The sequence below is a fragment of the Fundulus heteroclitus genome, chromosome 6 (assembly GCF_011125445.2).
Source record: "Fundulus heteroclitus isolate FHET01 chromosome 6, MU-UCD_Fhet_4.1, whole genome shotgun sequence".
NCBI classification, from domain to species: domain Eukaryota; kingdom Metazoa; phylum Chordata; class Actinopteri; order Cyprinodontiformes; family Fundulidae; genus Fundulus; species Fundulus heteroclitus.
Window position 1 is genome coordinate 29881874 of NC_046366.1, and position 22214 is coordinate 29904087.

General features: G+C 38.9%; 1 protein-coding gene across 9 annotated transcripts in view; it reads right to left on the reverse strand.

Annotated features, from left to right (window-relative positions):
* Positions 1 to 436: 436 nt before the first annotated feature.
* The window catches only part of LOC105917148, a 38252-nt gene continuing 16474 nt past the window's right edge, over positions 437 to 22214 (reverse strand). For 4 of the 9 annotated variants that reach the window (XM_036138548.1, XM_036138549.1, XM_036138547.1 and 1 more), the window contains 35 exons: positions 21844 to 21912; positions 20429 to 20491; positions 20157 to 20228; positions 19862 to 19921; positions 19716 to 19784; positions 19566 to 19625; positions 17849 to 17920; positions 17167 to 17226; positions 17011 to 17079; positions 16861 to 16920; positions 15953 to 16024; positions 15238 to 15297; positions 15083 to 15151; positions 14933 to 14992; positions 14025 to 14096; positions 13333 to 13392; positions 13178 to 13246; positions 13028 to 13087; positions 12882 to 12953; positions 12741 to 12806; positions 11344 to 11409; positions 11103 to 11156; positions 10952 to 11026; positions 10784 to 10855; positions 10037 to 10099; positions 9232 to 9303; positions 9088 to 9147; positions 7318 to 7389; positions 7121 to 7168; positions 6916 to 6978; positions 6065 to 6139; positions 5944 to 5983; positions 5800 to 5851; positions 4428 to 4842; positions 437 to 2906 (listed from right to left, as the gene is read on the reverse strand). In XM_036138548.1, coding sequence (XP_035994441.1) covers positions 1467 to 2906; positions 4428 to 4842; positions 5800 to 5851; positions 5944 to 5983; positions 6065 to 6139; positions 6916 to 6978; positions 7121 to 7168; positions 7318 to 7389; positions 9088 to 9147; positions 9232 to 9303; positions 10037 to 10099; positions 10784 to 10855; positions 10952 to 11026; positions 11103 to 11156; positions 11344 to 11409; positions 12741 to 12806; positions 12882 to 12953; positions 13028 to 13087; positions 13178 to 13246; positions 13333 to 13392; positions 14025 to 14096; positions 14933 to 14992; positions 15083 to 15151; positions 15238 to 15297; positions 15953 to 16024; positions 16861 to 16920; positions 17011 to 17079; positions 17167 to 17226; positions 17849 to 17920; positions 19566 to 19625; positions 19716 to 19784; positions 19862 to 19921; positions 20157 to 20228; positions 20429 to 20491; positions 21844 to 21912 — 3981 coding nt within the window. In that variant the 3' untranslated portion in view covers positions 437 to 1466. The remainder of the gene's footprint in view (positions 2907 to 4427; positions 4843 to 5799; positions 5852 to 5943; positions 5984 to 6064; positions 6140 to 6915; positions 6979 to 7120; positions 7169 to 7317; positions 7390 to 9087; positions 9148 to 9231; positions 9304 to 10036; positions 10100 to 10783; positions 10856 to 10951; positions 11027 to 11102; positions 11157 to 11343; positions 11410 to 12740; positions 12807 to 12881; positions 12954 to 13027; positions 13088 to 13177; positions 13247 to 13332; positions 13393 to 14024; positions 14097 to 14932; positions 14993 to 15082; positions 15152 to 15237; positions 15298 to 15952; positions 16025 to 16860; positions 16921 to 17010; positions 17080 to 17166; positions 17227 to 17848; positions 17921 to 19565; positions 19626 to 19715; positions 19785 to 19861; positions 19922 to 20156; positions 20229 to 20428; positions 20492 to 21843; positions 21913 to 22214) is intronic. The other 5 variants (XM_036138552.1, XM_036138553.1, XM_036138550.1 and 2 more) reach the window with 5 other exon arrangements.

The window sequence follows — 22214 nt, forward strand, 5'->3', positions numbered from 1 at the left end:
TTAAGTAGCCTGGAGTTACAATGTGATTCAGCCTTAATTTGTGAAATACAGTGATAAATTAATAGGCATACAAATTATGGTCCATCTGTCAGGTTTCTGCATTGTTCTCACCAAGTAAAAACTCATCTTCAAAGCCAATCTCAGCCCAAAATGATGATCAGCACCATGTGATCTACTTTCAGTACTTATTACCGGTTATTATAACCATAAACTGCAGAAAACACGGGCAAAGCTGCTCCCTATGCGTCTATTCCCGTCGGGAGAGACCCATCCAAGATGGCGGCGCCACAGGATGCGCCCCAGGCAGCACGACTGGCAACAGTTTCTAGTCTGTGCTAAGCTATCTGGCTCCCCCAGTGGTAGGAAGGTGTTACAGCGCCAAAACCTTTACTTCTCAAAGTAAACAAAACTAAGAACCCATTTTTCATTTGAAATATTTTATTTGTTCAATAAGAGACCATAATAATAGAAAACCCACATATACATATATAAAAACATACAACAAACATATAAAAAGGCAGTGGCCATGATGGAAAAGAGCAGGCATGGAGGAACCGATGCCTGGTTAAAGTGCGCCTGAGAGGAAGAACATTTGTAACATTTGTTATTTTACCAACCTGGTAAAGCTCCAGGTAGAGTTTTTAGAGAACCTGGAATTAAAACAGCTGACAGTGAAAATAATATGTATAAAAAAAAAAAAAAAAAAATATTAGACGATAGCCTACTGCAAGCAGCATTTTTTGTAACAAAACAAGGCACTTAAATATTAGTTTTTCAGTTTTACCCCAAAAGCAGCAGCAACATCAAACAGTAACAGACGCCATGTTTTCAACACCAAGGTTAAAAGTTTGGAACATGTTTAAAAAAAATTAAGGAACATGGTTTCACAGATGACCTGTTAAGGGTTTCCAGCTGTTTAGTGGCAGGAAACAGCATCGTTTTCAGACAAAAGGTGAAAAAGGAACATAGTTATTAGTGAAAAATGTCCAGATGATATATAGGGTGAAATTACCCTAATTAATAAAAAGGTTTTGGTTTAATTATTCTCTGAAGCAGATTCCTGCATCCAGTTTCATTTGGCCGTACAAAAAAAAGCATAACCTGCGGATTGTCTCTATGACTGCCTAAGAACTAAATCATCCATTTTTATATTTACAAAGATGAAATTGTTAGTATCCGTTGTAGTGGCCAGCCCTGTTTCTCCACCAGTGTACGTACTCAGGGTTTAGTTCAGGTAGTAAAGCAGCCAGGGAGCCGTTCAGGTCAGTTTATGTGTGACGCACACCTGTAGATTCACCACTATGGACCAGGAGTCTTGGAGCTGTGGAGACTCCTTGTAGTTTTAAAGTGAACTGAACCCTGATTGGTCGATTGTTCATCATGTGACTCCATGGCCTTATCAGACCGGCTGAATGAGGTTCGGTGTGATCGCTCCTCCTGATCTCAGCGGACCAGGAGGCGGAGGCTCAGATGTTCAGTCCCTCGTGCCTCAGGGCTTCGTGTTTGGACCGGGAGCCTCTCCGGCTGTGCGCGTGCTCCCTGTCGCCTCCTCTCCTCCTCTGACTCTCTCTCTCCGCCCCCGGTGGCTCTCCTGCTGCTGCTCTCTCGAAGCGTTTCCTGGCGCTCTCCGTGCGGCTGCTCCGGTTCCCGTCTCCTTTCTCCTGGCGCTCCTCGCCCTCCCGGCTGTGGCGCCTCGTCTTGTCCTCCTCTTTGTGGCTCCGATGGGACTCTTTGCTCCAGGGACGATCCTCTCGTTCCTCCTCCTTGCTTCCTCTTCTCTCGTCTCCCCTCCTGCTCTTCATCTCTGCCCTCCAGTCTTTCACTCCTCTCTCCTCCCTCCGTTCTCGTGTTTCAGGTTTCTCTCCGTCGTTCTCGCTCCTGCTGCCGTGTCTCCTCCGGCTCCCGTTTCCAGACTCGGACGTAATCGCTCCTCCGTCCTCCCTGCTGCTCCTCCTCCTCTCAGTTCTCCCCTCCCCTCCACTTGGAGTGAAACTTTTGTCTTTTTTAGAATCAGCGGATCGGATCGGCGTGTCGCTCGGCTCCGTTTCTTTTGTTTCTGCCGTTTTATCGTCTTCCTTCGACTTTTTCTTGCCTCTGCTTTCTTTCCCGGCTGTCGCCTGATTCTCCGTCTCTTTCTCTTTCTTGCTTCCTTTCTCAGATTCCTTCAAAGCTTCTTTCGCCGTTTTCACGCCGGGTTCGTTCCCCTTTTTCTGCTCGGATCTGGACGCAGACGTCTTCTCGCCCTTCTCCTTTTCCTCCACTTCTCCCTTCTCCGTCGTGCTCTTCTCCTCCTTCTTCTCCTTCTTTATTTTGAAGATGTCGAACGGCGTCTCCTTGCCCTTCTTGGGCTCCACCTCCTCTTTCTTCTCCACCTCCTTCTTGTCCAGTTTCTCCTCCAGGAAGTCGATCTCCTGCTCCAGCTCCGCCAGCTTCTTGGGATCCGACTCAAACTCTTCATCCACCTCCACCTCCACCTCCTCGATCTCCTCGTACTCCTCCACCTCGATGCCGTCCATGGTCTTCTGCAGCTGCGTCTTCACCTTGTTCAGCTCCAGCAGGCCGTCCTGCAGGTCCTTGCACACCTCCCTGATCTTGCCGGCGAACTTGGTTTTGGCTCCCTTGCGGAGCTCGTGGGAGTCTTTGGCGAGGAAGAAGACGTCCAGGGCGAGGAAGAGGGCGGACATGACGCCGGTGGTGACGCTGATGGCCTGGGCGGCTTTGGCCACGCCGCCAGCGGCGCCCAGAACCTGCACGGTGCTGATGAGCTTGTCGGTGTTGATCATCAGGGCCTTCCCGGCCCGGCCTCCCTCCTTCATCACGTGCTTGATGTTGTGGTTCAGGGCCTTTTTGCCGGCACTTTGGGAATACTTCTCAAAATCCCAGTCCTGCAGGGTGTCCATGCCTTCCTGTAGGTTAGAGACAACAAAAGCAGAGATTTAACGGTGCAAAGAAAACGTTGCATTCACTGCTGAATATGTGCGCTGAAGGAGCTGAACTAAACCAGAAATGCTAGCTGAAAAGCAAAAGATGATTTAAAAATACTATTTTTAAATCACAGCATTGAAGAACCACAGTAGAAGCATCTTGAAGAGCAAAAGAAATCGGAGCAGACGGAACATCTGCTCATGGTCTGGCTATAAAGTTAAATTAATTTTTTTATATAGTGCCAAGTCATCGGAAAGCTCTTTATAAAGTCAAATTCAATCAGATTATACAGATTGGTCAAAAAGTTTCCTCTCTAAGGAAACCCAGCAGATTGCATCAAGTCTCTCCAAGCAGCATTCACTCCTCCTGAAAGAGCGTAGAGCCACAGTGGACAGTCGTCTGCATTGCTGATGGCTTTGCAGCAATCCCTCATACTGAGCATGCATGAAGCGGAAAAGTGCGCGGAAAAGAGGAAAACCTCCAGCAGAACCAGGCTCAGGATTTCACTGAAAGTTTTTAACTCATGACTGAACTGAGGCCTGTTTTAGTGTATTTCTAGTTTAAGCTCATTTCTTATATCCTAAATACTAAAACGTCTATATTTTTATCCATAACACACATATAGTAAGGAATCTGTTTTCTATTTTTTCTTTACACACAACTTGTACCTTAAAGTGAAAATCTGTGTTCATATTGATGCAATAAGGAGGGAATATTTTTATACTAAACAAGCTTTTTGGAGGAAAATTATTTTATAGGATTCATTTAATAATATGTCGACAAATTAATTGACTAATCTGTCCTAATTTGACTAGTCATTAAAGTCGGTTGCCATTAGGACTGTGCATAAAAATCGATATAAAGATTAATATCGATATTTTTAAAAACGATTTAATATCGATATTCTAGCTTTCAATATCGATATACCTCCCAACCTCTAGGGGGCGTTATTACAGTGCAACCATTACTGTTCACAGCGAAGGAGAGCAAGTGAGACGAATTTTTGGAACGGCCGACAGGATTTTAGAAGCTCCTTTGTCCCTAAAATCAGATGTTTGGGCACATTTTTGGTTTCTGTGACACGTTAAATGCATTGAAGCAAATGCACTTTATTTTCCTGTTAATATGTCTGTGATCAATAAATAGAATATAAACATAATATTTGGCTGATTTTGGTGATTGAATCACTGAGCATTAATTCAAAGTAATAAATATCGATATTGGAATCAAAGCAAGCTGAGCTGTGTATCGAGAATCGTATCGAATCGGCTCATCCTAGATGATACCCAGCCCTAGTTGCCATGGGGATTAGTATAATCATTACTGGTCCATGGTGACCAGGTAAAAACTGCTCAAGAATCACAGGTAAATGTCTGAAATCCTGTGATGTACGCCGTACACCACTCTTAATTATAAAGGACTTCGGCTGCTTGTCATAGTTTCCACATCAGTATTCGTCCTTTTTCAGGATCCTTCCTGTAACTGTAGAAGTATTTCCTCACCTGCACAAAGTCCATGCACTTCCTGATGTCCTGGATCTCGTCCTGGTAGCCCTGGATCATCTTCTCCACCTTCTTCCGGTCCATGTTGGAGTGCACGGTGTCGGTGATATTGGCCGTCGCCGACGTGATGCTGCCGGCCGTCGCCACGCTGATCCCCACCGCCGTGACGATGATGGACGCCCCGAAGGTAAACGGCGTCAGAATGAGCCCGGTGATGGTTGCCACGCTGCCCACCACGCTGGCCACGCCTCCACCCACGGCGGCCGACACCGTCTTCTTGTGGAACTGGTCGGCGGCATCAGCCACTGAGAGCAGCTCCAGGATGCGCTGCTGCAAGGCCGCCCCCTTCTGGTTGAAGAGGAACACGAAAACACGGGCTGCCATGTAGACGCGGTCGGCTGCCTGCTCCATCGCCCTGCGGATTAAAATAAAGAAAACCAGAAAATCAGCAGGTTAATGGCAGATGGTTCTACACAGGTCAAACTTTGTCTCTGAATCCTGGTAAATCAAAGATAGAGATATATAGAGATATGTAGAAATATATAGAGATATAGATATATAGAGATAAATAAAAATATAGATAGAGAGATATAGAGATATACAGAGATAGATATAGATAAATACAGATAGAGATATATATAGATATAGATAAATACAGATAGAGATATATAGATAGAGATATATCTATCTATATTTCTATATCAGATAGAAATATAGATAGAGATATAGAGATAGAGATATATAGATATAGAAAAATAAATATAGATAAATACAGATAGAGATATATAGATAAATACAGATAGAGATATATAAAGATATATCTAGATAGAGATATATAGATAGAGATATATCTAGATAGAGATATATAGATAGAGATATATCTATCTCTATATCTATCTCTATATCTCTATCAGATAGATAGAGATAGAGATAGATATAGAAATATATCTATCTCTATATCTCTATCTATCTGATAGATAGAAATATAGATGGATAGAGATATAGAGATATAGAAATATATAGAGATAGAGGTACTTTAGACAACATTTTTGGTGAATGAGTTCAGGAAAAATAAACTAAATTTAATTTAATTGTATGTATTTATAAATTAATAGAAAGATGCACACATGGTTGAATGAATGGATGGATAGATAGACAGTTGTATGCATCAGTCTTTCTCATTCATTGTTCATACATTGATGATTTTATTCATTGAACCTTTATTTTATCAGATTATCTTATTGAGATCTCATTTATAAGATAGACCCATTTTGATAAAACAAAAAGTAACAGATAGATGGAGAGACGCAACATTTAGACAAGAGAACTTAAGTCTGGAAATAGATTTCCAAATAGATTTTGTGTTACTTACATTTGTTCATCCTCCTCCTGGAAATTCGAGCTCTCGTTCCACTCGGTCCAACCTGGAAACCAGCAGCACAAATGCAACGGTCAGAGAAAGCGAGACAAACATAAACCAAGTTCAGGTTAAATCCTAAAAGTGTCAAAAAGCAACCTTTGACTGAGTTCCACCACTCCATCAGCTCATTGTTCTCCTGAAAACAAAGATCCTTTGCTTAATCAAGAGACCGTTTATATCGACAGAAAGCTTTTTAACACTCATCATATAAACCCACCTCCTCAGCCTGGGTTTGGTTTTCTTCTGTCGGAAAGGCTGCCATCTCCACAGGCTCCAGAACCACCGTGCTCTCCTGAAAAACAAACAGTCCCACCAAGGGTTAGGGTCAGAAACACACATTCATGCGTTTTTTTTTTTATAAAGATAACAGGTATCAATGCCGTAAAACGTAGGGTCATAGCCCAAGAGTTTTTATAAACAGGAACTGATAAATAATGATCAAATTTACCATTGAAAAGCTTTTAATCAATTTCTACTAGCACACCGGGGCATGTGTTGTTCTCAGTTTTCAGTTCAGTCCCCAAAAAATGCTGAAAATGTCAGACTTTTACAGACAGATGATACAATAATAGGATTTTAGCTTTAAAAAAAGTGTGTCTCTAAAACAGAGTTTCATTTAGATGAACGGTGATTCATTCCCATTTCTTACTTTGAATTTCATTTTTATTTTAGGTTTTGTACACAGCTTTATTATAGGCCAGACAAATACCAAAATACAGCAAGAAAAAAAGGAAAACATTTTAAGGGTTTATAATATTTTTGCAATATTTTGAAACCAGAATTTTCCTTTTTGAAATTTAAACTCAACCACTCTCCTTAAAGTTAACTTGAACTTTCAATCGTTAGGAGATATTTAAAAAGGAAACTTATTTAGAAAGCGATTATTAAAAGTACCCATGCACTAATTAAACTTGTTACTTTTTGATCCTTAATTTGCTGTAATAAAATGTTGAATAAACCAAATATCTTCTAAAGCGAATGCCAAGGATTTGTCGATTGCTCGTAAATGTTATTATAAAAAGGGAACTAAATAATTTAATAAGGAATTAAATAACACGTCCGTCTAACCTGTGGTGCGTTCAGCTCCTCCAACTCAACGCTCTCCTCAATCAAAGGCATCTTATTGGAGTTCTGCATAGTTAAAAATACAACATGTTAAAGCGATTTAAGTCTTTCTGAGCGACACAACCAGTCGCTCTGAGTTTGCATTTATCTATTAGCTGAACTGTAAAATGGGATTAATGGAGTAAATCCTCCACACAGCAGGAAATACCTCTTTGGACATTTTGGGCAGAGTTTTCTTGATTCGGAAAGACACAACCTGAAAAAAATAAAAATAAAAATGGAGGTTAGACAATGAAACCTGAAGTTAACCTGTATAATAAAGAGAAAATTCAGTGAGTGATAAAGTAACTCCTAACACTGATTGTAATGCTGCAAACTGTAAACGACAAGGTAAAAATAACTTGCTCTTCTTTTCTTCTTTATGGTTCTCTTGCGACTCAGCCCGCGTCCAGTAGGTGGCGGTGCGTCTTCACCTTCCTGCAAATCAACAATAAAGACAAGAAAACAGCTCTTTTACATTCAGTCCAGTAATGAGCACATAACACCACTGAATTTTGATTTATCCAACACCTTAAATTGTGTAATATGAACCAAATTGTTTTTTAATTTAATTTTCTTTGATTGAAATCAAACAAGAATTAAAGCCCAGCATCAAAAGTGCATTTCAGTTAATGAAATTATCAAAATTATTTCAAAACCTGAATCTCTTGATTGGAATAATTTCACACCAAGTGATTTATTTTAAGTTAATTTGATGATTAAGGCCATCAGCTAATGAAAACCTCAAATACCATTTCTCAGAAACCGTGGCAGTTCAACACCAAATTTTAAGCAGGGGGGCCAGGGTGGGGCCAGTGTTTTTTCGTGGGAGTACAGAACAAAAGATTGGGGGAAACTAGGTAAAAAAAACAGGTCAATATTTCATCGTTTAATATGTTAACGGAGCCAAAGAGCCAATTGTGGCTCTTGAACTTCAGGCTGCTGACACCCTGATCCTATCTCAATACAGCAGGAGCTAAACGTGAAACAACTTAATTTAAAAATATATTGTTAGAGTAAAACTCTAAAAGGTAAAAATACAATTGTTCCAAATGACCAATTAGCTACGATATCTTTGTCAGCATAGATCATCATAAGACATTTATTTAATATCATGTCTTTAGTACAGGGGCCAGGACCAGCTCTAAAGGGGCACTGGCCCCTGTTGGCCCCCTGTCTAGATCCGACCCTGCTCATAAAATAAGAATATTGCCTGACAAAAGGATTTAATAGAAAGTGTAGGCTGACTGTAAATCAAGTACTGTACACATTATACACTCAATACTTGGTTGGGTCTCGTTTTGCATGAATTAACGCATTAATGCAGGGTAATATTTCAGAATAACTTTTAGCTGGACATCTGTCGGGTCAGCAGTCTTCCTCGTGATTGTATGGTTTATAAAACAACATTTTTGTGTTTAAAAAATACACCAATCAACACTCTGTGTGAAATGGATCTAATTAATAAAATAATGAAAACATGCACCTAAACAAAAATGTTCATAATTTAATTTAAGGTCCTAGTTTTAAATCTAGGGTTGTATGGTTACCAATAGTAGGAAAGATATTTAGAGTCTTTTAGGGAACCAGACTGAAATTGATGAGACTGAAAGTAAAATGTTCCGGTTCTGCTGGAGGTTTTTCCTTCCCGTTAAAGAGGAGTTTCCCTCTCCACTGTCGCTTCCTGCATGCTCAGTATGAGGGATTGCTGCAAAGCCATCAACAATGCAGACAACTGTCCACTGTGGCTCTACGCTCTTTCAGGAGGAGTGAATGCTGCTTGGAGAGACTTGATGCAATCTGCTGGGTTTCCTTAAAAAGAGGAAACTTTTTGACCAATATATATATATATATATATATATATATATATATATATATATATATATATATATATATATATATATATATATATATATATATATATATATATATATATATATATATATATATAATCTGATTGAATTTGACTTTGTAATTGCCTTGAGATGACTTGTATCATGAATTGGCAGTATATAAATAAAATTGAATTGGCTTCAGACTTCCCCGCTCTGCTTTCACTCATAAAATTAAAGCTATGTTCAGTCCGTGAAGATTAAAGAATTAGTTGTGGTTCAGAGCTGATCCCAGCGTTCGTACCTCCTGCTCCACATTTTTAGGCGTTCGTCTGAACATCCCGGAAAACCCGCCTTTTTTCTCCTGTTTTAAAAACAATAATAATTATATATATATTTAAAAAAAGGTGTCAAGACATAAAAATCTAAGAAAATCTGTAGGGATTACCTTAGTGTTACTGGGAGTGTCACAAAGATTATCTGTACTTCCTGACAGTTCATTCTGAGAAGAGCTTTCATCCTTTAAAACAAAACAAAAAACCCCCACAAAAGTTAATTCAAAATTAGTGACTGGCAAACAAACAGAGACAAAAGTTGAGTTTATAACTCCACATTTGGGAGTATTCAGTTAATGAACAAACAGAAAATACACTTTTCATCAAGAAGGTCTGAAAACATCAGGATTATAAATAGTGTTGCGCCCGATGCCATTTTTTGGCCCCGATACCGATACTCGATACCTGGCTGTGCAGTATCGGCCGATACCGATACCATACCGATACCATCTGTTTGAAATTGATGTGTGTATGTATATATGAAGATCTACATACTACTTGGATGTAAAATAATTGCCATCATGGCTTTGTCAAGCTGCTACCTTTGTAAAGCAGGAAAAAGACTAATACAAAGTGAATCCAGTAGAACTAGTGAGTGTCGGGAGAGAAAAGGCTGCGTTCAAGTGACATACAAACATCAAAATGGTATCTGTGACCTATTTGTTAGTACTTGCCGATACCGATACCACCATTTTAGTGCGGTATCGGTGCAACACTAATTATAAATCATTTGGACCCTTGAGTCTGAACAGACTAAGAAACAAAGCTGTACTTGCAGCTCATGTTTTCGGTCTTATGGTTCTACATTTTTGTTCTCCAAGAGCAGAGATTACCAAGAAACTTCTTAATGTTTGCTGACAGCATATCACCAACGTATCTAAAAAAGGTTTGAGGTCTCTAGGTTTGGATAGCTCCTACCTTTCCAGCCTCTGTGAGGCTGTCGCAGCTGCCGGAAAGCTCCTTGGAGTCGCTCAGAGGATCCTGGAAAAGAAAAAAACGTTTCAAAGGTGACCTGCCACCTCTCCATAGCAATTCATCAGCTTTTATAGTTGCCATACTCCAACTAAGGTTTAGAGGAACTTTTTGAGTTCATTTATTTTTTTGTCTGTCAAAGTTGTGCAAAATGTGCAGAAATTAACTGCTTCATCTCATGTTTACAGTTTTGACTTGCGCCTGTACTGACTCACGCTGCTATTGTGTATATATCTGTATGTATTATTATTTTATGCTAGTATTACAACGCAACTGCAACTCCTATTGGTGCAAACAGTTACAGGAGAAAATTAAGACAACAAAAGAGCCTAACAAACCATCAACCTGATGCTGACAGTCAAAATGCTTTCGTTTGATCATTAAATATTGTCATAAAATGAAATTTGCTGACCGATGGGTTCTTTTCTAACATTTTTGGAAATCTCAACAAGCTGGATTTGTTTCCTCTTTGATCAAACGTCAAATGACACATGTTCTGCAGAACAGAGGGTCTATACTGAAGAAGGTGGCAGGCAATTGAAGAATAAAAGCAGCAAAAAATAAATATGTTGAATATCAGAGTTGGACAAATGCTGACAGATTGTTTTTTTAATGTAGTATTTAGTATTTACTAAACAGTCTAAGTTTTAGGAATACAGTAAATGCTCTTGGTGCATTTAATTATTTCATTACCCGAGTCACGACAGAGCGCGGGGATGGTTTGGGCGACTTTTTAAAGATCCCTGCAAATCCTCCTGTTTTCTCCTGTGACAAAAAAAAATCCCATATAAAAAATTAGCCTCATATTTGTGATAAACAAAATTAAGCCAAAATCTAAATTTCAGTTACCAAAATCTGTACCTTTGTTGCGTTTGCCTCCAACAGATCTTCAGAGCTGCCAAATAAGGTTGTGTTGTTGCCTGGCGCCGATGAGGCCTGAAGGCAAAACGGAAATTAAAACCTGAGAGAACGGCAGAAAAACTGGAATACTCTGCAAAAACGTTTACTGCACCTCATCTGCAGGCTTGGGAGTCTTCTTAAACATGCCACTGAAAATATTTTTGTCCTATAAACAGGTAAAACAGAAGCTAATTTTTCTAAAAGCAACCATTTCAATCAGATCTGTGCGCAGTAGGTCTCAGATAAAAAGTGGAACCAAAGGAAAAGTATTTGATTTTCAAAGTTTGGAGGAAAAAAAACCACATGATTTAGTTTTCACTGGACTTTTTTGGGTTATTTCACAGACCACTGACCTCGTCTAACAGGTTGTCAAAGCTCGACGATCTTTTGAACATTCCAGCCAGGCCTCCTTTTTTCTCCTGAAAAACACACAAATATAATTTCCTTCTAGTATTTCCATTAAAAAATGAAATTAGACTGAATTTTAACCCCCGATAAAGGAAGAACACCTTAGAATAACTCTGCAATGTTGATAACATTGGTTGCACGCTTCTTATACATAAAGTACATTATTTCCAAGTGTTTCCTGTAATTAATCTTCAATTAATCTTAAAAGGAGCAGTAAGTGAAATCTCACCACTAGGTGGCCGTTAAGCACCGTCTGTAAACCAAAACAAGATGTGCAGCAAGCAACGCCCCTCTCTATCTCCAAAATCGAATCAACAGACAAGTTATCCGCTTCAATCTTACATTTTTTTGTCAAAAGAAGAATGACCTGAACGTACACGAGGATCACAGTGAGAAGCTCACAAGTCCACTGGGCTGCATTAAACAATGCTAACAGTGTTAGCTGGAGGAAAGCTAGCGCCGAGTCAAAGTGGAGCTGCTTCTGCAAACGCCAGGCCAGTGTTCACCCGCATTTTTGTCTCTTGCCTTATCTGAAAACTTCTTTGCCAAAGATCCTTGTTTTTTGTGGTAATAACGAATCCTGATCGCCGTTTGTTCTGATTGGCCGGTTTGTTTTGTCCAATTAGTCCAATCAGTCTGAGGCGTAAAAGCCATGCTAAATGGTGCACTTGTAAAATCAGAAGTAAGAGTAGTGTTGCTTCAAAATAATATTACAAGCGTGATGCCGTAAAACTACTCTTAGAAACTCGAGTAAATGTAACAAGTTTTGATTTATGTGTGTGATCAGAAGGGTAATTACAATTTTCTTTATAAAACCTTCAACCTTATTTTATCAGTCATTTTATTTTACAAAGTTACAAATCTTGATTAAAAAGTCCCAAACACTTGTGACCCATATTTCTGTCTGTAGAATCGTTTTTAGGACGTGAAAGCACATTTATTAATTCATTGATATGATAATGAACTGGATCAGGAAACCAGGCTTAGGGGAAGCCGGTTCTCTTCCTTACATGAAAAGTTTGGTCTCTTCAGTGTTTAAACGGCATTATCTGTCATTAACATCATTCAAAGCAGCATCAAACCACCTCAGAAAGAGAATGGGATTATAACCCGTACCTAAATGTGCAGGACTGAAATAAAAATTAAAGAAATGCAACTTATCCGTAAAGCTAATGATAAGGCGTACACATTTTTTTCCATTTCGTTTGACCAGATAATGAGAAAAACGTTTTCAGCTCATCGGTGAGGGCAGATTTCAGTTCATGTTTGGATGATGAAACTAACCGCGGCTCAGACAGAAACTAAAGCAGAAAAAGTGGTTTTTGTGCAATAAAATTCAAACCTTCGGGGCGGCTGCATCGGCCAGGTTCTCGGTGCTGGCAGACAACTGGTCTTCAGCGTCCGTGTCCTGAATTCAGACGCAGCAAACGGTTAAAACCTTGCAGGTAAAAGGACTCTGGTGGAGTGTCTGATGCTGCCCTACCGTCTCTGCTTTAGCGCCCTCTGCTGCTGGCTTTTGTGCTTTCTTAAACATGTTGCTGAAAATGTTTTTCTCCTGCAAACACGAGACTGAAAGTGAGTAAACGTTGCAGATATGTGGGAAACTAAGTTTGGTTTTATCACACGGACCTTGTTGTTCTCAGCCAGGTCTTCAGTGCTGGCTGACAGCTCTCTCTGAGTCTCTCTGTCCTGAAACAGAAAGCCAGCTCCACGTTTTAAACCGTTCAGGCTGAGGTGGAGTTTAGTGACGTTTCTACATGATGGAGCACAGCTGCTTACCGGCGTCTCAGTCTTTTCTCCTTTGGGAGTCTTTCTGAGGAGTCCACTGAACAAACCTCCACCTCTCTCCTGATTGGATGTTAAAATAAAGGCTTGAGGATAAAAACCAAGAAGAGTTTTTGCAATATTTGCTGGATTTTTTTCCCCTCACTGACCTGTTTGTTGTCAGATAAATTCTCACTGCTGGCTGAGACATCAGTGTCAGAAACTGCATCCTGGAAACAAACAGCAAAGACTTTAAGACCTACAGCCACGTTATACTGCAGTGAAGCAGCAAGTGGGGAACAGCAGCAGTTCGAAGGCTTAATCTTCCCACAATGTTCTTTGTTTTTTTAATTACCACTATTGTAACTTTTACACATAAACAGATTGTGATTGTGAAAGCTAATGTTAGTCAACGTATCCACAAAGCCATCAGGGTTGTTTCCGCTCTTTCACAGACTAAACTTGAAGGACTGATGGATGACAAAGAGCTAGATGAACGGATGGGCAGACAGATACAAGATTTAGTCAAAAGGATGGAGAATAAAGTCTGGAAACATTTGTCAGTACTTATTCAGACCTGGAAAACACATAAATACTCATTTAAAACTTTTTAGACCCACTAATGAACAATAAGAAAACACAAAGCTGGATTTACTGTAATTAGAAAAAAGGCTAAACTGTAAAAAATGTCACAAACAACTGAGGTTGAAAATGTCTGTTGATCATAGTTAATCGTTTAGATGTTTTGTTTTTAAATTAGGATTTTAACTGGTTTAAAATATTACAAGAGAAACAGAAAGGCTGTCAAAAAGTTAAACGTTTCAATGAGATAAATAAGAATATTAAGGGATTTTAACGTTACCTCTTCAGGCTGAGCAGATTCTGCAGATTTAGGAGTTTTCTTGAACCTCCCACCAAAAATTCCTCCTTTTTCCTGTAACACAAACACATTTTTACAAAACTACAGAAAAAATATCTTTCCATCAATGTAAAAAAAATTATCAGCTGACATTTTTTCTCTTTTGAGTGCAATACGAGGGTGTTTAACTGGGGACCATTGCTCCTTCATTCAGCCTGCAGATGTTACAGATGTGATCACAAATATCTGAGGCAGGAAATGAAAACTATTTACAGCCATTAGGTTTAGCTGGACAGCAGCGGGAAGATTAAATACTGGGGAAACTACACATCATTTAAAACTCCACAGTTGTACTTAAGGACTGATGGGAGATAAAAGCACTTCATATGCAGAATGCACCAAAGAATTTAGATAAGAATTCCTTTATTGTCCTGCAGTGGGGAAATTCAGGTGTACCAGCGGCAAACACACAGTTACACACAATTATTATCAGCAATGAAGAAGAAGAAAAGAACAAACTAGTCTAAAATTAGCTTTAAATAAATCCCAAGAGTAGAAGATAAAGTAAATAGCAGAGTAAATAAATATTGCACAGTGGAAAAAAACATTTTAACAGTGAAAAAGCCATTCCAGCCTATTTATATAACACTTGATATTACGATATGTAATGTGCAGCAGCCTCCTGAAGTAGCTAAGCAGTGTGAAAGTTACCTCAGCATCTGGGGACAGTGTAAATGGTTATTAAGATTTTAATCAAGTAAAAAATGTAAAAAGCAAGAAGCAGTTCTAGAAAAGGAAGCAGGTATGATGCTCTGAATGTTGGGTTTAGAGTATGGACGGTCATTCCTGACTACGGTGTAGCTGAATGTTGCAGATATGTTATAAACTAAGTTTGGTTTTATCACACGGACCTTGTTGTTCTCAGCCAGGTCTTCAGTGCTGGCTGACAGCTCTCTCTGAGTCTCTCTGTCCTGAAACAGAAAGCCAGCTCCACGTTTTAAACCGTTCAGGCTGAGGTTGAGTTTAGTGACGTTTCTACATGATGGAGCACAGCTGCTTACCGGCGTCTCAGTCTTTTCTCCTTTGGGAGTCTTTCTGAGGAGTCCACTGAACAAACCTCCACCTCTCTCCTGATCGGATGTTAAAATAAAGGCTTGAGGATAAAAACCGAGAAGAGTTTTTGCAATATTTGCTGGATTTTTTCCCCCTCACTGACCTGTTTGTTGTCAGATAAATTCTCACTGCTGGCTGAGACATCAGTGTCAGAAACTGCGTCCTGGAAACAAAGAGCAAAGACCTTCAGACCTACAGCCACGTTATCCTGCAGTGAAGCAGCAAGTGAGGAACAGCAGCAGTTCAACAGCTTAATCCTCCCATAATGCTCTTTTTTAAAATTACCACTATTGTAACTTTTACACATAAACAGATTGAGAAAGCTAATGTTAGTCAACGTATCCACAAAGCCATCAGGGTTGTTTCCGCTCTTTCACAGACTCAACTTGATGGACTGATGGATGGAAAATGTGACAGAATGAAAAGATGGATGGATGACAAAGAGCCAGATGAACGGATGGGCAGACAGATACAAGATTTAGTCAAAAGGATGGAGAATAAAGTCTGGAAACATTTGTCAGTACTTATTCAGACCTGGAAAACACATAAATACTCATTTAAAACTTTTTAGACCCACTAATGAACAATAAGAAAACACAAAGCTGGATTTACTGTATTTAGAAAAAGGCTAAACTGTAAAAAATGTCACAAACAACTGAGGCTGAAAATGTCTGTTGATCACACTTAACCGTTTAGATATGTTGTTTTTAAATTAGGATTTCAACTGGTTTAAAATATTACAAGACAAACAGAAAGGCTGTCAAAAAGTTAAACGTTTCAATGAGATAAATAAGAATATTAAGGGATTTTAATGTTACCTCCTCAGGCTGAGCAGATTCTGTAGATTTAGGAGTTTTTTTGAACCTCCCACCAAAAATTCCTCCTTTTTCCTGTAACACAAACACATTTTTACAAAACTACAGCAAAACTATCTTTCCATCAATCTAAAAAAATTATCAGCTGACATTTTTTCTCTTTTGAGTGTAATACGAGGGTGTTTAACTAGGGACCATTGCTCCTTCATTCAGCCTGCAGATGTTACAGATGTGATCACAAATATCTGAGGCAGGAAATTAAAACTATTTACAGCCATTAGGTTTAGCTGGACAGCAGCGGGAAGATTAAATACTGGGGAAACTACACATCATTTAAAACTCCACAGTTGCACTTAAGGACTGATGGGAGATAAAAGCACTTCATATGCAGAATGCAACAAATTATTTAGATAAGAATTCCTTTATTGTCCTGCAGTGGGGAAATTCAGGTGTACCAGCGGCAAACACACAGTTACACACAATTATTATCAGCAATGAAGAAGAAGAAAAGAACAAACTAGTCTAAAATTAGCTTTAAATAAACCCAGAAAGTAGAAGATAAAGTAAATATCAGAGTAAATAAATACTGCACAGTGGAAAAAAAAATTTAACAGTGAAAAAGACATTCCAGCCTATTTATATAACACTTGATATTACGATATGTAATATGCAGCAGCCTCCTGAAATAACTAAACAGTGTGCAAGTTACCTCAGCATCTGGGGACAGTGTAAATGGTTATTAAGATTTGAATTAAGTAAAAAAAATGTAAAAAGCAAGAAGCAGTTGTAGAAAAGGAAGCAGTTATGAGGCTCTGAATGTTGGGTTTAGAGTATGGACGGTCATTCCTGACAACAGTGTAGCTGAACGTTGCAGATATGTTATAAACTAAGTTTGGTTTTATCACACGGACCTTGTTGTTCTCAGCCAGGTCTTCAGTGCTGGCTGACAGCTCTCTCTGAGCCTCTCTGTCCTGAAACAGAAAGCCAGCTCCACGTTTTAAACCGTTCAGGCTGAGGTGGAGTTTAGTGACGTTTCTACATGATGGAGCACAGCTGCTTACCGGCATCTCAGTCTTTTCTCCTTTGGGAGTCTTTCTAAGGAGTCCACTGAACAAACCTCCACCTCTCTCCTGATTGGATGTTAAAATAAAGGCTTGAGGATAAAAACCAAGAAGAGTTTTTGCGATGTTTGCTGGATTTTTTTTCCCTTCACTGACCTGTTTGTTGTCAGATAAATTCTCACTGCTGGCTGAGACATCAGTGTCAGAAACTGCGTCCTGGAAACAAAGAGCAAAGACTTTAAGACCTACAGCCACGTTATCCTGCAGTAAAGCAGAAAGTGAGGAACAGCAGCAGTTCAACGGCTTAATCTTCCCACAATGCTCTTTGTTTTTTTAATTCCCACTATTGTAACTTTTACACATAAACAGATTGTGAAAGCTAATGTTAGTCAACGTATCCACAAAGCCATCAGGGTTGTTTCTGCTCTTTCACAGACTGAACTTGATGGACTGATGGATGACAAAGAGCCAGATGAACGGATGGGCAGACAGATACAAGATTTAGTCAAAAGGATGGAGAATAAAGTCTGGAAACATTTGTCAGTACTTATTCAGACCTGGAAAACACAAATACTCATTTAAAACTTTTTAGATCCACAGATGAACAATAATAAAACACAAAGCTGGATTTACGGTAATTAGAAAAAAGGCTAAACTGTAAAAAAGTCACAACAACTGAGGTTGAAAATGTCCGTTGATCATAGTTAACCATTTAGATATTTTGTTTTTAAATTAGGATTTCAACTGGTTTAAAATATTACAAGAGAAACAGAAAGGCTGTCAAAAAGTTAAATATTTCAATGAGATAAATTTGAATATTAAGGGATTTTAACGTTACCTCTTCAGGCTGAGCAGATTCTGCAGATTTAGGAGTTTTCTTCAACCTCACACCAAATATTCCTCCTTTTTCCTGTAACACAAACACAATTTTACAAAACTGCTGTATTTTCTGGACCATAAGGCGCATTAAATATTCTTCCATAGTGTATAATATCACTCCGCCCCTCCATGTCCACAGCTCTCTATCCGTCTCTGTCAGGAGGACAGAGTAGTTGGACTACACTGCCCTGTTTCTAACATAAAACCAAAATAAGTGTAACTTTTATATTGAATTAACTTTCTAGGTTTATTGTTGCTAGGGTGTACTCTGGGCGCAGAACACTGAGCTATATAATACACTGGAGTGCTAATCACCGTCTGTTTGAACGAGTCGCTTTGAAGCCACCAGCCGCCATATTGGTACTCCCTATTTTCCTCCAGTAACTAGAGAATATGTGCGCTACAGCATCGAATAACGAGGATTTTCTCATGTTCGGGGGGGCTTAAGACTTTTAAAATGTCAAATGCCATATAGTTTTATGTTATGTTCTAAAACTATCAAGTACTGAGAAAGTCATGTGCTGAAATATTTTGCATTTTATTCATTTAAATATATATGTTTAACATTTATAAATATATAATTAACAATATACAAAAACATATATTTACATATGTGTATACATATATATACATATATACATATACTTATATATACACATATATATGTATATTTAATATGAATAACATGTAAAATATTTCACCACCTAATTTCCTAGTAGTTGATAGTGTTAGTACATCCACTGACTGTAGAATTACCTGTGAAACGTTTTCACACAACCAGAAAACTGCTTGTTGTTGCAACCAAATCCTATGGGATTCTGTGAGAGTAGGGAGGAGCAAGATGGCGGCCAGTGACTTCAGTTTTTCGGCAAAATCAGTACTCCAGTGTATTATATAGCTCAGTGGCGCAGGCTGCCTTACATGAATGCACTTCTAGTTTAGACATTACAGTCAGGCAGTCTTGTAGACAGCTCAGGGGTCTGATCAGGTAGTGACACAGTGTACAGTAATGTTCCTAATATCCATTGAGCGGAGCGGCTTCTTTGCTAACCAAAGTTGTACTTACAATGTGCTAAAAAAATCTGTCAAAGTGTGTGCCACATAAAATCGGTCAATAAGCACAACAGTAATCATATATAAGGCACATTTGATTATGAGGTGCACCTTCAATTTTTTTTTAGATATTTCAGGATTGTAAGTGCGCCTTATAGTCTGGAAAATATGGTACAGCAAAACTATCTTTCCATCAATCTAAAAAAAAATATCAGCTGACATTTTTTCTTTTTTGAGTGTAATACGAGGGTGTTTAACTGTGAACCATTGCTCCTTCATTCAGCCTGCAGATGTTACAGATGTGATCACAAATATCTGAGGCAGGAAATGAAAACTATTTACAGCCAATAGGTTTAGCTGGACAGCAGCGGGAAGATTAAATGTTGGGAAAAACTACACATCATTTAAAATTTCACAGTTGCACTTAAGGACTGATGGGAGATAAAAGCACTTCATATGCAGAATGCAACAAAGAATTAAGAAATAAAATAAATAGTTCTAGAAAAGGAAGCAGGTATGAGGCTCTGAATGTTGGGTTTAGAGTATGGACGGTCATTCCTGACTACAGTGTAGCTGAATGTTGCAGATATGTTATAAACTAAGTTTGGTTTTATCACACGGACCTTGTTGTTCTCAGCCAGGTCTTCAGTGCTGGCTGACAGCTCTCTCTGAGTCTCTCTGTCCTGAAACAGAAAGCCAGCTCCACGTTTTAAACCGTTCAGGCTGAGGTGGAGTTTAGTGACGTTTCTACATGATGGAGCACAGCTGCTTACCGGCGTCTCAGTCTTTTCTCCTTTGGGAGTCTTTCTGAGGAGTCCACTGAACAAACCTCCACCTCTCTCCTGATTGGATGTTAAAATAAAGGCTTGAGGATAAAAACCAAGAAGAGTTTTTGCAATATTTTTTTCCCTTCACTGACCTGTTTGTTGTCAGATAAATTCTCACTGCTGGCTGAGACATCAGTGTCAGAAACTGCGTCCTGGAAACAAAGAACAAAGACTTTAAGACCTACAGCCACGTTATCCTGTTGGTTTACTTTCCGGGTCGGAAAGTAAACCAACAGATGATGGATAGATGTGTTACGACAATAGGGAATTACTTTTTACTGAATCCATCCATCTATCTTCTATAACCATGTTTTACTCTTAATTTTACATTTATGCTCTAAATTGTCAAAAGGAATGTAAAATGTCTGCAGTAGAAATAAGAGATACCTCTTCTGACTGAGCGGCTCCTGCCGATTTGGGAGTTTTCTTGAACATTCCCCCGAATAGTCGTCCTTTTTCCTGAAAAATGTTTTAGGAATTACGTGGGATAAAAAAAAAAAAGTTTAATGGGAAACATCGCAATCATTCAGCGCTTGACTGCAGCAGGAGGGCGATTCACTGGCGACACTGTCCCTAGTTTCTCTGCAGCCCTCTGAAGCCAGCAGCTCTACACTCAATTGATGAAACGTGGAAACAGATTAAACCTGAAGTCCGCTCACCCTGGTGGGGTTTTCATTTGGACCTTCAGTGCTTGAGGGCTCCTCTTCTTGCGTCTTTTTCTCCTGAGAAAAGAGAAGATTAGCTAGAAATCGGCTGGAGACTTCAGGCTTTTTATATTTAAGTCCCAGCCGGTTTTGAACACAAAGCACAAGACCAAATACTGGACACAAAAGACAGAGGGTCTCTGAAAAACATATGTTGTTTGTAAAAATAGCAACTTAAAGCAATATTTTTGGCATAGTAAAGTAAAGGAAAAGTTTTATAATATGAAACAAGAATACAGGAGATCTTCCATGTCCAGAGAACTTTTTCAGCTTTACTTTTTCAACAAAAGGGCTTCTTCATTTCTTAAATTTCTCTTTTCTATATTTGAATAAATACTTTTAGCGAATCATTTTAACATCAGACACAAACTAAACCCAAGCCCACTCACTGCAGAGGAGAGATAAACACATTTTGGTCCCGGCTGGTTCCAAATTTGATCTCAGCCTGCCTCAGAGTTGAAGATTTGAATAAAACACCAGAAAAGACGCGTCAGTCTGATTTAGTACAGAGCAGATTGAAGCGAGAAATGATGACTGCGTACAGGCGGGTGGTGCAGCAGTCCTAATAACGCTGCTTCCTTTCCGATAAAGGCCCAAATGACAATGTACAAACTTACACGGATAATCTGCCTATTTACCTCGTCCATTTAACTAGGGCAGAGTAAATAAAGGTTTCCCTTTCTCATAAACTACAGATAAGGTTTATTATTCAGTAACTTCAGCCTATTATTTTTTTATACTTTCACTGCTGTTCTAAACAAATTTCTGTTCAGACCTTCAACCAGATTTCGACAAAGCATTTTCCACTTGCTGCGACGGTACAAAACGAAGGACATTAGGCCAAATCAGCATCTAGAGACTGTAAACATTTTTTATAGACTGAAGGATGGCGAGGGATTTAAAATGCAAAAGGAGTCTAACAAAAAGCTTAATAGTTGTGATGGTTTTAATTAATATTGTCACGCTGGTTGTGATTAACCAAGAATTCTTATTATTTTCAATGATCCCATTTATTTTTAACCACCTTATTAAAGCGCTTTAGCTTCTGTATCACTAAAATCTACTCCATGAGGGTGCATCGGAGGCTGGGAAAGTCCATCCAAGTAGCTAAATGTATATTATGAACAAGCAGAGCCTGAATGCATGACCATCTAAGCTGTTCTTTGCCAGTGCAGTAGAGCACATTTTGCTACTGTAATGTCCATCGCATGTTAATATATTGTACTTTGTGTCTCTTATCACAGGCACTGGAAACAATTACAAAAAAGCCCAACACCTTGGAATTAATAAAAAAAAAAAAAAAATAGATGACTTCAAAGTGTTTTTTAGGCCATTTTAAATAACATTTAAAATATGAGACATATACTGACCTTTCTGCTCACAGCTTCAGACAGACTGTCGCTGCTCCCTGAGACGTCTTTGCTTGCTGCCAGATTCTCCTGCAACACAAACACAGGATTCACTTGCAGTCGTGTTTTAATACCAGTTATATTTCTACATTTCACTGTTGAACATTGCACAGAGCTGAACTTTATGGCCATTTCACATCATTATTTTGCACTGCCAACGTTGCTAAATTTTATAAAACCGATTTAAATTTAAAAGCACACTACTAAACATTTACTGCATTTTTGCACAATTATTATTTTGCACTGCCAACATTTAACTTTTCAAATTAATGCCTTTTTTGCACCATTATCTTTGCACTATAAACATGGTTGAACATTCTTCTGCACACTTT